This window comes from Xiphophorus maculatus, chromosome 1 (genome assembly GCF_002775205.1).
Source record: "Xiphophorus maculatus strain JP 163 A chromosome 1, X_maculatus-5.0-male, whole genome shotgun sequence".
Lineage (NCBI taxonomy): Eukaryota > Metazoa > Chordata > Actinopteri > Cyprinodontiformes > Poeciliidae > Xiphophorus > Xiphophorus maculatus.
The window spans coordinates 27373881-27389032 of record NC_036443.1 but is presented as its reverse complement, the minus strand read 5'-3'; the positions used below and the strand labels follow the sequence as shown (position 1 = coordinate 27389032).

The following is a 15152-nucleotide window of genomic DNA, read 5'->3' as shown; positions in this document are numbered from 1 at the left end:
ATTTGAATGTTGAAGTTCTTTAAACTAATGGCATTATTAGATTTCTACTATCTAAACAAGTGAGTGAATTATTGTGTTGTTTCTGCTCCTTTTTTTAAAAAAAAACAACAACAATGTATTTTATGATGGTCATATTTCTCTGATAATGTGGTGTGTTTTCATCGTCGGTGGAACCTGTTAGATTGCCTCAGTTTATGGACTGTTTTAAGACCTTCTAGCTTTGCCTAATATTGTACTGTTTGTTGATATGATCTTGTAATCCTTTCCAAATGTTAAAATAGCTCTGAGGTTTAAATTTTTTATTAAGCATTTTGTATTTGTAATAATAGAGATGTTGGTTAAGACAAATGGGTTCTAGATAAACTCAGTGATCCAGTGTGTAATAAAGTCAAACTGAAATACAAAACTGTATTTTCTCCACCAGTTTTCATTTCTCAAAAAAAACGAGCATCAGAAAAATGGCTTGTTGTGCTTTTCCCCTTGGAGCGTGACATGATTTCTTTTTCTTTGATTAAAAGACTAAAGAAAGGGGCCTCTGTGAAGCAGGTTTCTGAGAGAAAAACACAGACAACACCCGCACTGGGTTAACGAACTGGCTGAACATAGTCAACATGAATTAGGGTTGGGCTTTATTTTTTCTGTGCATACCAAATGTAGGAAAACATGAACAATGCTTCAAAAGCTAGTTAGTTTGTTCCAGATGCACATTGGAATAATTTAACCACCCTGATATTTACATAAACAGAATCCTTCTGATACTGTTATTGCCCCCATACATCATTTCACAATTGTGTATCTTTCAGCATTTTCTTACTATGCATATAATATTGTAGTGTAGTTTGATCTCAGGCTAAGGCAGTGGTTCCCAAAGATTTTCTTCTGGGCCCCTCTATGGATTACAATAAAATCCCCCCCAAAAAAAAGAAATCAACTGGGCACACACATCGTTCAACCAGACATAAACCTATACACATATTTTGTTTTCAAACTCCATTGAAGTTTATTTCACACTTCCAGTTGCAACAAAACACACTACAAGCCATCTTTACAGTGAAACACTTGTGTAACTGGTTTTTTTTTTATCATTCATCCATACCCCCCCCCCCTCCCCTCTCCCCTAGGGGGGGCGCGCCCCACACTTTGGGAACCTTTGGGCTAAGGGTTTCTTTGGCATTTGTTAAAAAAAAAAATCAATGTTTCAAGTTTGAGACTCCACCTGTATTGCATATTATGCACAGGTGCTGCTTACATATAATCTTACAGCTACTCTTCTTGTACCAATGAAGAATCCCTTTCTTTAGAAGCAGAATGCTTCTAAAGGACTGACCACAGTCTTACTTAGAAGTCCATAAAAGATATTAGCTCCTTTTCAAATTTACATTCATTTATCCTTTTTTTCCTACATTTTGTGTTTCAGGCCTTCAAAACAAATGTTAAAATATGGAAAAGCATGAAAAAAACTGTTCCCTCTTGGAAATGAGACCACATATGAACTCTAACTGAAGAATCACAAACGTGTCCAAAAACTCATTTATGCAACTTCACACACATTTTTATTTGGCAGAAGGAGCAGAAAGTGGAAGTGAACTTTATTAACTTATTTGCATTTCACAGTAAATATCAGCCCACTGTAACAACATATATTTCTGTTTTCTCTTACATTACTGTACATATCCTTTATACATCAAAGCAGACACTTAGATCAACTTCTTCCAAGTGTTCTCTATGTTAACATTAAACAGAGGAGTAGTCACTAAGGATAGCCAAGAAAAGTGATCTCATGTTTGGAAATGTTTTGGCCATCAGTTTGTGTGCTGAGGCTCACAAGCACTTAGGTTTTGAAGGTGGACAGAGACTCAGAGCGCACTAGTAAGTTCACATTTAGAGGGGTAAAATTACTTAATTGAATTAATTTAGTCTGGATCTTTTTTCAATTTATCATGGCTGACTAAGACAATTCCTTAAAGAAGACCCGGTGGAAATTCCTCCACAGTGATATAAAAGAACCATTGTCAAATATTTAATGGCACCAAGGATGTTTGGCCAGCTAGTTTTATGCACAGTACAATGGCTGCTGGAAAAGACAAGTGTTTTGTTTCAGAAACAACTTGCTGCATTCTTGTTGGTTGTACAGGAGGCTCCACTTCTGCTTTTCAAAGACGTATGGTTGTATAATTGAACATCTGAGTTGGAGCAGCCGTAGCTCATTCTGAAAAGAGCTTGAAATAGGCAGAAGTGAGCAGACTAAAATCTAATATATCTAAGAGTGATTTTGTGCAAAAAAATGTAATGAACATCTTTTGTTTAGCCCATGCACCTGTCTTAACCTATTCAAGGAAGTGTAATATGTCACCTCTACAGCTTCCATTGCACAGCAACCATATTTAGAAAATATGAACATGCATTATTCTTCTCAAAGCGAATCTATGTGAATGGATAGAAGAAATTCACTGCTACTGTCCATCAGTTTTTCAAACATGAACCTATTTCTCTTCTGTCAAGCTAAGAGTTTCGTCTTTATAGTGAGTCTGTAAATGATTTGGTAGCCGTCATCCCAGCCATAAAGCTGATTCTCCTCAGGGTTGTACTTCAGACTGGCATGAGCTCCGTACCTCCTGGGGAAGTAAAGCAGAGGAGCCTCTTCAGTTAGCATCATGTCATTCACGTCAAACACACACTGAACTCGAGATCGGCTGGCCATGCGGGTGTTGTAAACGACATAGACTGTCCCGCACACTACAAAAGCCGCCTCTGCATTCCCCCGTGGGCACCGGGTGTCCCAGATTTGTTCTATGTCAAGCGTGGAAGTGTCCATCTTAGCGAGGCTAATGTTTGGTTCACTGTCGGTCGGGGTGAAAAGGAGCCACAAGCCCTCATCGTCGACTGCAAGGTCTGCAACAGTCTCAGGATTAAGCGTGTAAACAATAGTATTCCTCTCCATAGGGAACATAGCAATTTCTGTCACTGAACCACTAACCAGGTCAAATTTAACCACCTGCACATCTGTATCAGTTTCCTGATTTATGTAATACAAATAGCCGTTATAAACAGCACTTCCAGGACCAGTCCACTTAGAGGGAAGGTGGATCATCCTGCTCCCAGCCACTCCTAGGGATCTGGAAAAGTCAAGGACGGATTGGAACTCATAGACCGTGTCTCCTGATGTGCCATTGAAAACATAAAGCTTGGAGGATTTGGGATCTCTGGTCCACATTCCCTTGGGGCTTCCTATTCTCTTTAGGATCTTCACAGATCTGATGCCAGAGATGATTTCCATACAGTCTGAAGGCGAAAAACAAACAAACAAACAAACAAGTAACCACAAAGAAGAGGATTAGGAATTTGCTTTAACAGGAACATACAAAAAAAGCGAGCATGTGTTCACAACCATTCTTCTTCTGCTTCATATTCATCTTGCTTACACCGCTTGTAATGAGATTATGGAATGAAAGGAGCCGCTGGCTGCACAGCTGCGATGTTGCAAAGGTTGGGCACGTGAACCGGCAGATAGATTTTATCACCCCAACTGGTTTTTACTGATACAGTGGTATCATAAAACAGGTATAGAAGTCTACTTCATGTGGCATTAAAAAGCTGAAGTTGCTGTGAAAGGAGAGGTTGCTGCATAATTTGAAAACAGGAGAAAAAGGAAAAAGTCACCAATGCAGATATTTCGCAAATTTAGAAATGTAAAAGAATGGTAACTAATCAGGCATTCTTGGAAACTTTGTTTACAACAAAAAGCATTATATTGTAAAATGATTAAGAAATTATTCAGTTATATTTATTTTAAAAAAGACTATTCTGAGCAGAAATAATTGTGACACCTGTGATAAATGCAATCATGTTAACCAGTTACTCTAGTTTTATAATATTTCAACAAAAATGGATTTGCATTAAGGATTTTTACACATTTTTACCAGATGTACCAGTAGGCATGGCCAACAGATTATGTTCACATTGTAATAAAGAATGAATTCAGACTCCAGCTGTCTGACTGGATGAGGAGAAGTGCTGTTTCTTAATAGGAAATGTGGGTTTCCAGCCTGCAGCCACTGATATCTTGGCTCTAGTTCTCAAATCTGGGTCAAGTACAAAGTCGGGGCAAAATTAGACACAAACTCATCATGAATGAAGCTTGAGCACAGCTCATAGACAGATGAAAGATGCTGTCTGTAAAAGAAAATATCATAACACAATTCTTTCTCTGAAGAACCACAAAAAAGGAAAGAAAATTCCCAGCAGTCGTCACCGAGCGTCACCCATCCTCTCCCTCATTTGTCCCAGAGCCACATCAGGATTAAGTTTCCAGATCTGAACTGGCTCTTCTATGGAGAAAAGATTGTTCCGGATCACTTCACAGACATTCACAATGGATCTCTATGTACAAAGCTCATTTCTGTAAGCATGACCATGGAGAGCAGCGCCGCTGACCTCAGGGCAGTTTTCTGTCCTTCTGCAGCTACTGACAGCAAATAAAAAGTAATAGAGAGGGATTTCCTGGACCATCTTTGACTTCAGTCTTTAACAAACATGAAATGAAATGTCAGCATTATAATTCTGAATGGAGGTTTGGTAATATTTGCGCATAATCCTTTCATTATGTCTTATTGATTTTGCTATTAACTCAGTTGGTTTATTAAAACAATCAATATTTCTTCATTTGCTTTGTGATAAAAATAAAACATAAAATCAAAAAGTAATTTACTAATTCATTTAGCACACATTAAAGTGAAAAAAATGTTAGTTCTTTGAAGAAGTACAATTCTTTGAAAAAATATTCATACTGCTTAAACCTTTCAACATTTTTATTAAATTACAATCACAAAGTTTAATGTGTTTCATTGGGATTTTTCATGACAGACCAAGAACAATAAACCTACTTATATGTTCAAGGTTATTATTTTTATTCATTTATTATCCATATTGCATTTTAATAGAGTTTCAGTAGTTTTGATTTGCAATTTTTGTGCTGTGCCATTTTTGGCCAAGTCTCTCCTGAAAAGGAGATTTTTAATCTCAGTAAGACATTCCTGGTTAAATACAGGTTACAGCCGTACTTATGTTAGTCAGTGAAAATCCAAACTTCAATCCAATTCAGTCTGTGACCTGAGAATTCCTATGTACTCTCCATCCGATCTTACTGAACTATTTTACAAAGAAAATGGGGCAATATATCTTTTATCTCTAGCAATGCGAAACTGGATTTGCAGTTGAAGCTGCTGCAAAAGGTGTTTCTAGGATAAACATGCCCTCTACAATTTTCAGGATGATATTTGTTGAACCATTTATCATTTCCCTTCACTTCACAAATATGTACTGTTTTATGTTAGTCTAACATAAAGTCCCAATAGAATTGAATAAAGTGACAAAATATTGAAAAGTTGAAGAGGTAAAAATGTTTTTGCGTTTATGTTCGTAGAAATTCAAAGCCCTCAACCTTCTTCATCATGATTTAAACAAGCTTTAATTCCTTGCACAACCTGAATGAAAACCTTATTGTAGCAGCTGTGAAGCGGCACATTTTTGGATTTGAGGATTATGATGATGAATACCTTCCTCAAACAGGAGAGTATTTGTGCAGAAATGAATGACTTGCATATCACCACACTTTGGCTGGGAAACATGACTCCACACAGACTTAGAAGCACTTGTTATGGTACTGTGTTTGTCTCCCTGTTTTCCAGAGGCATAACTTTTCCAAGACAGCAACCTTGTAAAATGTTTGATGTGATGCCTGTGGGATGTGTAATGTGGGTAATACAGAGAACAACTCCTATAAAAATCATGGGTTTTGACTCTTCTAGGCTTCTTGCCGTGAATAAATTTGAAAGATTGAGTATCTCTAGAGGTCGTTTGGCTGAAGTATGAGCATACTTCTTCAAACTCACCAGAGACTCTGGACTGCAGCTCCTCCCAATCTTCCTCCTCCTCCACCTCATCTCTCTCCTGCAGACCCCAGGCCTCCTGCTCCAACACTTTTTCAGCCTTGGTTGCACAAGCTCGTGGAGAATTCTGGGTCTCCACGTAGTCCATTTCCCTCTCCACAAGGTCCACTCGAGCAGAAGCTCCTTTCAGGTCTTTGAACATCATGCTGTGGTCATTTTTTATCCCCGTCATGGCCTCTGATGTTAGCTTTTTAAAATCCAGCATCTCTGTGCGATATTGATGGGCTTGTTCATGCCACAGCTGCATGCGGTCCTGAGTAAGGAGGAGAGCAATGTAAATGTTAGATTGCACAGCAGGGGAAGGTTTCTCTTTCCAGGTATGCCAATCTGACTGTCTATACTAGACACTGCAAAAACATAAAATCAAACCAAGTATTTTTAGTCTAGTTTCTAGTACAGACATCTTAGTATCCTTGAAATAAGACAAAACTAATCCACAAGTAACTTTTCAGCAAGACATAGGATAATTTTTTAAGTCAAGAATTCCTTAATACTGATGAAAAAGTTCTAGTTTTTCTAGATTTATAACATGGGAAAAGTGTCTTATAAGTTAAGGGGCAGTATTGTGTATTTTCTAGGCACATAGCACCATTTTACAGCACTATCTAGTGAGTGCTGTCTTCAGTTGTTATAAAAATGCTATTTGTATATAATATGACTTAAAAGAAATTTGACTTTGTAAATTAACTCCTCGAAATTGGGCCTCTGTCTCTTTAAAACCTACTGCTCTTTCTGAAACTCCACCTTCAGGAAGTCTTCACAACATCGCTCTTCTTTTAACCATTTAACAACATTTTTACCAACTTTGCACTGAGAAGTACCCTGAATAATTAGCTCAGCAAATCTGCAGTTCCACTAGGTGTTTGCTAATTGTTGCTGGCTAGTCTGAAGGAGCTGAGTTGGTGAATTGCAGGGGAAGGAGAGAACACAAAGTTGATTTTACATAGTACTGTCCCTTTAAATAATCTGCCAGCAGAACTAATACTTTTTCATTAATATTAAGGAGTTATATTATTGAAATGTTACTTGTAAGTTACTTTTGTCTTATTTCAAGTACTAAGGTATTACAACAAAAACACTTAATAGGTTTTCTGTTTTTTGTAGTGAGGAGTCTACAAACTTTTATAATGGCTCTAATAACTGGCTAAAAATGATATATGTTTTAAAGTTATATATAATTTTTTTGAATTAAAAAGTGTGTTGATATTTCCCCAAATGTTAACACACTACAGAAGGAAGTGTCCATGCTCATTTTACAAAAACAATTATGTCTTTCTTTATTTTAAAGGCTGACAATAAAAAATAAAATAGTTGCTCTTTAAAACTCACAGCAAATTTCCTGGGGTAGATTAGAAGTTGCCCTTTTTGATGTCATATTTTTGTGGCTGTAATGAAGCTTTATAAATAAATAAATATCTTTATTAATTTAACTCTGGATTTTAAAGATTGCAGCTCCCAGGTTTAATCCCTTGCTGCAAATTGATATCAGAAAGAGGACTGTTTCTCATCAACTTTTCTCTATACCACTGTCATGGTTTGAGTTTTTCTGTGTATTAATTTTGAGTTTCCTCTGTTTCTGAGTCTCCGTGTTGTCCTGTCTCCCCTTGATTAGTTCCCAGGTGTGTCTCGTTCCCTGATTACCTCCTGTGTATTTAGTGTCACCTGTGTCTCTGTGTCTTGGTCGGGTCCTTGTCGTGTGTCAAGCCAGTCGCCTGTTGTCGTCTGTGCTGTCTAGCTGTTTGTCAGTCGTCCATTCGTTTCGCCAGTTGCTACCGGTGCTGAACCCTGGATTCTGTTCTGCCATGCTGCCTGGTTGTTGGACTGTTTGTATTTCGGACTTGCTCATCATTAAACCATTACTTTACTTCTACCTGGGTCTAAGCGTCCTGCCTCAACATCTCCATCCACATAACGTGACAACCACATCAAAAAAGACATTTAATCACAGCCACTGTTGGTTGCATTGCATCGTATGGCACAGATTATCTTTGTAGTTTCTCCTACCTAAGGCAGTAAATATTTGGATGGACAACCTGTACTAATTTTACTATCTGATATATTTTAACATCTGTCAAAGTTTCCTAATCTTCCAGAGGGGAAGTGAATAATTACAATGTATTTTATGATCCACCACTTTTTTCCAAGAACATCTGTATCACTGAAAGAGATTGAGACAAAAGTACCAGTGTGATTTTAGCCCAGGGGTCTCAACCTGCAGCTTTGGCCTGCCACTGTGACTCTTACAAAGCCAAAAAGGAAATGTTTTTGATTAAGAATGCAAACGGAAATTGTCATTTTATAAGTTTTTCCATAAGTTCTTCTTCAAAATGTGTTTTTAATGGCTGCAGCAGGCTTGTAAAAGCCACTGGCTTCAAACTATGCTACCTATCTGTTTTCATTTTCCATATTTGTTGAAAAGGCTCAGCTCATTCTACAAAATTGTTTGTTAATTTTATAATAGAGACTTCATTTTGTTCTAAAATCTAAAAACATTTAGTTTACTTTTAGCTTTTATAAAGAAACACTTTATTGCACTTTTTGGCAGGTCTAGGTGAGATTTATTTTGTGTCTCTGTGAATGGAAACGGCTGCTGACCCCTGTTCCAGCCTGACACAGTTATGATGTTAACCTTTTGAATGGTGAAACCTCACACATCAGAGGTTTAAATGGCTGCAGCTGCTCAATTTGATCAATGTGTACTCTGTGTTGTGGATCCAGTGGAGAAATAAAGCAGAAAGAGTGTGCAAATGTGCAAAAAATGGAGCAGATTGCATTCCGTTGTGTAGTAAGTCCCCCTTCAAGTGTCTTAGGAACCTTAACATTCACCTGAAAGACTTTGGCACTAGTGCCACCTTTGTTCACTCCTCGTCTCGCTTCCTAAAATAAATCTCCCAGGGTTGGAAGTTTGTGTTTCCAATCTACCAAAACATCATCACAGTCTCAAATGCAATACAGTGATGTGGTTCCTCACACAGACACTGACACAATGAGAGTGACAAGTAATTCAGAGGAAAACGTAATAACTGCAATCTCTGTCATTTTTTTGCTTTTCCTCAGGTTTCATTTTCCACCTTAGCTCGCTGTCGGCTTGCTGTCGACTGGAAGGGAAGCACATTTAAAGCTTGCTGATGAACTGCGGTTTTATATAAAAGTAGAAGACAGCAGATAGTGGCTGAAAGTATTTTAAAAGGTAATTGCCCGGAGTTTAACCGTTGTACATACATAATGTATTTTTGCATCACAACCATATGTGCCAGTGTTGCTTTGAAGAGTAATTTAAAAGATAAGCAGAATATATAAACCTCTATAAATGCATTTGCAGGTTTGCAGAAGTGGTTTTGGACATTTGAACCATAAACTTTAATGTATTTCATTGTGAATTTATGAAATAGACTAAGCCAAAGCAGCGCATTGTTTTGAAATGAGAGCAAAATCATTCTTTTTTTTTAAAGTGTGCATTGACATGGGTTCTACTTTTCTCTGTAGCCCTATTTGGGAAGATGTTTAAAGCAGGTTTAGTTTAAAAGAAACAAATACAAAGCTTTGGACATCTCACAGATCACTGTTCAACCAAACAGAAAGAACGGACATACATTAGCTTTATACATCAACATAAAAATCACGAATCACATAAGTAAACATAATGGTGGCAACATCATGTTATTGGAATACTGTTATTCAGATGGGACAGAAAAGCAGGTCAGTTGATGAGAAGATTAGACAAAGATGCTGCAAAAGTCTTGAGAGCAAGTCGGAGGTTTGCCTACCAACATGAAAACTACCAAAAACATGCAGCAAAATGTACAATGAAATGGCTTAAAACAAAGTGTGTTCCTGAGTTAGAATAGCACAAAGTCTTGACTGACGTTCACTGAGGCTTTCCATTCAATCTGAGTGAGCTTCAGCTGTTTTGCAAAGAAGAATGGAAAAAAAAATCTCAGTTTCTAAATGCACAAAGCTGGTAGAGACGTATCCAGAAAAATGTACAACAGCTGCACACATGGTTTAGCCGGTGGTAGCGCGATAGTCTTGCAGCAAGAAGGTCCTGGGTTTGAATCCTAGCCAAAGGTTTTTCTGCATAGACTTTGCATGTGCATGGATGAGATCCATCTAGGTACTCCAGATGGATGGATGGACCTGCAACTGAAATTGCAGTGTAAAGTGTAAACCTGAATTCCAAATTCACACCATCTTACAGTTTTTTGCTACTTTTTCTTGGTAGCAAAAATTCAAATGAAATATATTGAAAATTGCACTGTGACAAAATGGGGAAAAATCCAAATGGTGTGAATACTTTTGCATTATATATGCCCCACTAAAATCTAATGCATTAATGTTGCTTTTTAAATGTGAGGTTTTTGTGAGTGGTTTGAATTCAGACAATGAACCGCTCTCTGCTCAGTACAGCCGGACTTGGATATTCATACTTCAGATTTTGGCTAGCCTCACAAACCCCACAACACTTGACTGATGTTCCCAGAGGCTTTCTCAAAATACAACAGCCGATGGGTTGTAAGAGTGGCTGACATATAATCCTCTTGTGTTTCATATCACACTCTGCGCACGCCAAGTCTTCGTTCACACAAACTGAGCCTTCTCTTTTTTCTGACATACTGCTGCATGGAACCTCACTTTTAAACTCTTTGAAATTGGATCCTCACCCCGAGGCTGCTCATCGTTGCAGAGCTTCATTCTACCTTGGCAGAGCAGACTCTATTAGACTGCTGGCATGTTTGATGCAACACCAGCAAAGGTCGAGATTGTACTCATTAATATTGTGTCATTGTCTTAGACATGGAAGATGTTGTAATACTGCCGGACAGAAGCTGCTTGTTGCATGAGAAGGAGAGCTATGCATGCATGAACTATTATTTCTCCCAAAGCCTCCAGGGAAGTTGATGAGCCTGCCAGAGATTGCATTAATTAGTTTGCATGAGTTAGGACATTAAACTCGAATAAAAGGAGGAGGAGAAGGTTATCAACTGGTGTCTCTAATTTTTAATGACTGCAGAGAAATCTGTGCTGCCACTTAAAGAGAGTCATTTGTCAAAAGTCATTTTAAAAAGGGGGCTTGTTTCTTACCTCGATGGCCAACAATCTGTTCTCCAGATAATCCATCAGTGCCTGGTAGTAATTCTGGGCTCCAATTAAAGTCCAGGCACAGGAAACGAGGAGGACGAACAGCAGCTTCATTGTGAGCTGATCAGCGGGACATCTGAGTTTCTTTGTCTTCACAGATTGAAGAGGACTCCTCAGGTTTCTCTCTCTGCCGTGTTCCACTGCTAAACAGTCTATACTGGTCGCACAATGTCTAAACACAATGTGCCATAACAGAAGGACTGCGCAAAAAGGTGAGAATGATAGAGAAAGTAGGAGGCCACTCTGAGGGTTTCCGATTCTTTGACCGCTCTGACTTTGCTGGAATGTTTTCACAAACTCTCAGGGAGGAGCTTTGTGCCTCTTAGCCTGCTCTTTCCTTAGGAAAGTGGACTCACTTTGTGCATATGAGCTTGTTTCATGTGGCGCTGGTACTGTTTCAGGTGTACAAGTTGGCTTGAGGATGCAGAAAATATGTATGGCACATACAGCTCATTCTTTCAGTTCTTTCAATCTTGAATGCCATATATTCCTGATTCATTTCACAGACGAGACTTTTTCCTTTTTTTTTCTAAACTGACGTCATTTTTCAAGTGAAATTTTATTTGTCATATTGTGACAAATATGGCGGACAAAAACTTTGCTCCATCAAGTCACTTTATGACAATAGCACAACATAAACATTACCAGGACTTTGCAATAAGTCTCCTACAAAGACCAATGTTATTCTGATGCAAATAGTTACCTTTCCTTGTTATTGCATTGTCAAGAATGAAGATGAGATTTCAGGAAGATTGCAGAAGAAAATTTAAGGGCAAAAATCATAATTTAGACAGAAATCTGGAATATTATTAAAAATATATAACGTAAAAACATCATAATCTTTATTTCCATTGTTTTTCAAGGGAGATAAATAATTTAAAAACTTTTTATTACAAAAAGAACCTTGGAGAAATAGCTCTGTAAAAAAGAAAGAGATGAACATGATTGGGTGTTTTTTTCTTACAAACAAAAAAGTGTTTTTTGATTTTAAAAAAAGTGTTGAAACTAATGTGTGGCTGCTTACTGGAAACAGGAAAGATGGACTGTCCATTCTTATGCTCAGCATCACACAATGCTCACCATTTCGATGATTGGCAACTTTAGAAGAGTCAGTGGCCACAACATGAGGTTCATCCCATGTGTTGTTTGTGAACATAAAGTCAAATAAATAGAAGAGTAGAAATTACAACTCAAATTTTGCCTGAATTTACATTTTCTGAATTACAATTTTTGTCACAAGCGTTCATTTACAACTGTACTAATTTATAAGCAGGCTGAAGTTTTTACAGAAAGCTTTTAAATCGCTGTGTTGGGTGCTGGTTTGTTATGTTCCAAACAAAGTCGTCCTTCCCATTGGACAAATTGACTGTGTTCTTGGCTCACTTGTTTTTTTTGCTTTAACTCTCTTTTTACATTATTTATTAGCTTTCAATATAGGCGTAATAAACTACACACCTACAATCAGAAAAAGTAGCTCAAATTATTATCATGACCCATGATAATGAATTACATGAATTACATATTACTGAATGTATCATATTGTCAAATGCTTCGGGGTTCTCCTTGGAACAACAAAGTTGTATCTCACTAATGTAAGTACTTTATGGGCAGCTCATAATGGCCAGTATGTGAAGCCTGGAGATGGAGAGGCTGCAGGGATGCAAGTTGTGCTTCTAGCTGGCTTGATGAATATTCAGCTCCACTGAGGCTGCAGATGTTAGATGCTGAATTTAGCATCAACCGCATGAAACAGGAAAGCAACCCAGAATATTGCTCTCAATAAAGCTCTCAGTGATCATGTGCATCATGTGCAGCACTCTCCTGGCTTTTTTTTTTAACTCTATGGTAAATATGTGTAAAAGGTCTTCAAATAAATTGCATTTTAGTGCAATCACAAACTGGAAAATTGAAGTTGAATAAATTTATGCAGTAGGGGAAAAAAGCTGGGCTTTCTCCTGTCAAAATTACTGGCGCTTTATTTAAAAGTCAATGCTAATCTAGCTGAAGCATGTTTCTTATTTATACTTTAATTTTAGAGGCTGATTCAAGTTTAATTAAAAAACATACTTTAATTAGACTATTTAGGGACTTGGAGTATTTCATAGCCTTGTATTTCCATGGGGTAAAAATGTGAAATGACACACAGGCAGTTGGCGGCTCTTCATTATTGTCAAGATAAGAAATCAGCCTTATCAAGTATGGTAAATGAATTGATATTTATAAATAAGGAAATGTCTGCATATTGACACAGTGGACTCCTGGTAGTAGCTGAAATACTTAAGATTCCCTCTGAATGTTTATAACTGCTGATTTTATTAGTTCAAACACAAATTATGCCTCAATGTGTATTAATAGGCAGAGTCTCAGCACTATAACTGAAACTAACGTCCAACGTCAACACCACGAAGCATTACACCAAAGTATTTAATCTTCCCAAGCTGCATCAGCATATGTGGATAATCGTTCCAAAATATTAGCAAATTGTCAGATTTTCCGCAAATAATTTAGTTACGTTCCACAGAAGAATCCACAAATAGGTGAATCCTGAAATATAGAACTGCAAGTAGGCAGACTTGCTTAATCTTTCCCATACCTGCAGCCAGATCAATAAGAAAGTTGAAAATGACTGAAGCCTAAATTTATTATGGATTTATAGACATATATAATATAAAGAGAGACAGGGAGAGAGAGAGATTGAGCGTAAGAGTGAAATCTTTCTCAATCTCTGATCTCTCTTTGAGTAGCTATAGAAGATCTAGCTATTAACAACATTTACTCAAGTTGGGTTAAGTGTTATATATATAAGAGGGATATTTATTTTCTAAACTCTTTGACAACCTTGCTACACTCCATGGCTTTGTGAATTCTAGAAAATACAAAAATAAATATTTTAGAATTATGTAGACCCTGGAAGTTCACTGGACTTTTTTCTTCTTTTTGTTTGGGGTGGGGTTTTTTTTTTGTTTGTTTTGTTTTTTTTGTCTTTGCCATAATCACAATTATCAGGACTTGCAGACTAGAAGAAATGATTGAATGATGAAATGTTCTTGATATTTTGTTTTGTCCTGATGGATGTCATTTCAATATGACAATCAATAAACTTCTTTTACACATTTTGCATCTTAAGTAATATCTACTCAAACACTTCCTGCAAGGCTAAAATTCCCTCTGGAATTTATTTTCTTGTACGGCCCAGATGTCTGAGACACTTTGAATTCTAATGAGTCAGATGATTTTTTTGTTTGTTTTTTTGCTTGAGATATTTTAATTTTAAGAGGATGATCAATCTTTGATAAATCTCTGCTCTGTAATTAAAGAAAATGTGCAATCACTCTCATTAATCATGCAGGTTTGCAGAATTTAAAGGCACACATATCATTTACTCCATTAATAATGTTTAATGTAGTTGTCTTTATCTTTAAGTTTTGCTTTTTAAACTTTTAGAAAAATTACCGATTTTCTTTAAGTTTTATTGATGTAGAAAAGCAACATAAAAACTCTACTGGAAAGACAAGCCTAGAATTATTAATTTTTGTCATAATTATAGAGTGAAACTAGAAAAGGCAATAAATTACTATGAAACATATAAGAAGAGACCACAAGTGGGATTTTTTAATGTGAAGTGAGGTGTAAAAACAAACTATGCCACTAGAAAAAGAATGACATGGAAACAATGTCTTCGGTTTGTACTAAAACTATCGTTATGTAAAAGTTGAAAAAAGAACAACGTCTTCAGTGGATCATTTGCTTCATTAAACCAGAATCACATATTTCTGGCCTCACTGGTTTCCCACGGCTGATCTGCCTTATTGCTCTGATTATGCGGCTTCGCTCTGAGTTTCACAGCCAGAATTAGTCAGGAGGGCTGCATTGCTACTTGGAAGGAGATTGCTTTTCCTCGACTAGAGCAAAATGTATACATTATCGCTTGTGGAGCATTAGCGCATTACAAACGGAATGACTACAGACAAGCTGCTGGAGCTTCTCGGCGTAAGTATTAAATTCAATAAATAGATTTCAATATATTTCCACAGAACATTGTTACAGTCTACAAAATGCTTTAGT

General features: G+C 37.1%; 1 protein-coding gene across 1 annotated transcript; it reads right to left on the bottom strand.

Annotated features, from left to right (window-relative positions):
• Positions 1-1130: 1130 nt before the first annotated feature.
• On the bottom strand, positions 1131-11342 carry LOC102226381 (olfactomedin-like protein 3B). Its single transcript, XM_005798975.2, has 3 exons — positions 11031-11342; positions 5892-6201; positions 1131-3282 (listed from the first exon to the last, which is right to left on the bottom strand). The coding sequence occupies exons 1-3, from the start codon at positions 11139-11141 to the stop codon at positions 2498-2500; spliced, it is 1206 nt and encodes a 401-aa protein (XP_005799032.1). The 5' UTR covers positions 11142-11342; the 3' UTR covers positions 1131-2497.
• Between the last annotated feature and the right edge of the window lie 3810 nt (positions 11343-15152).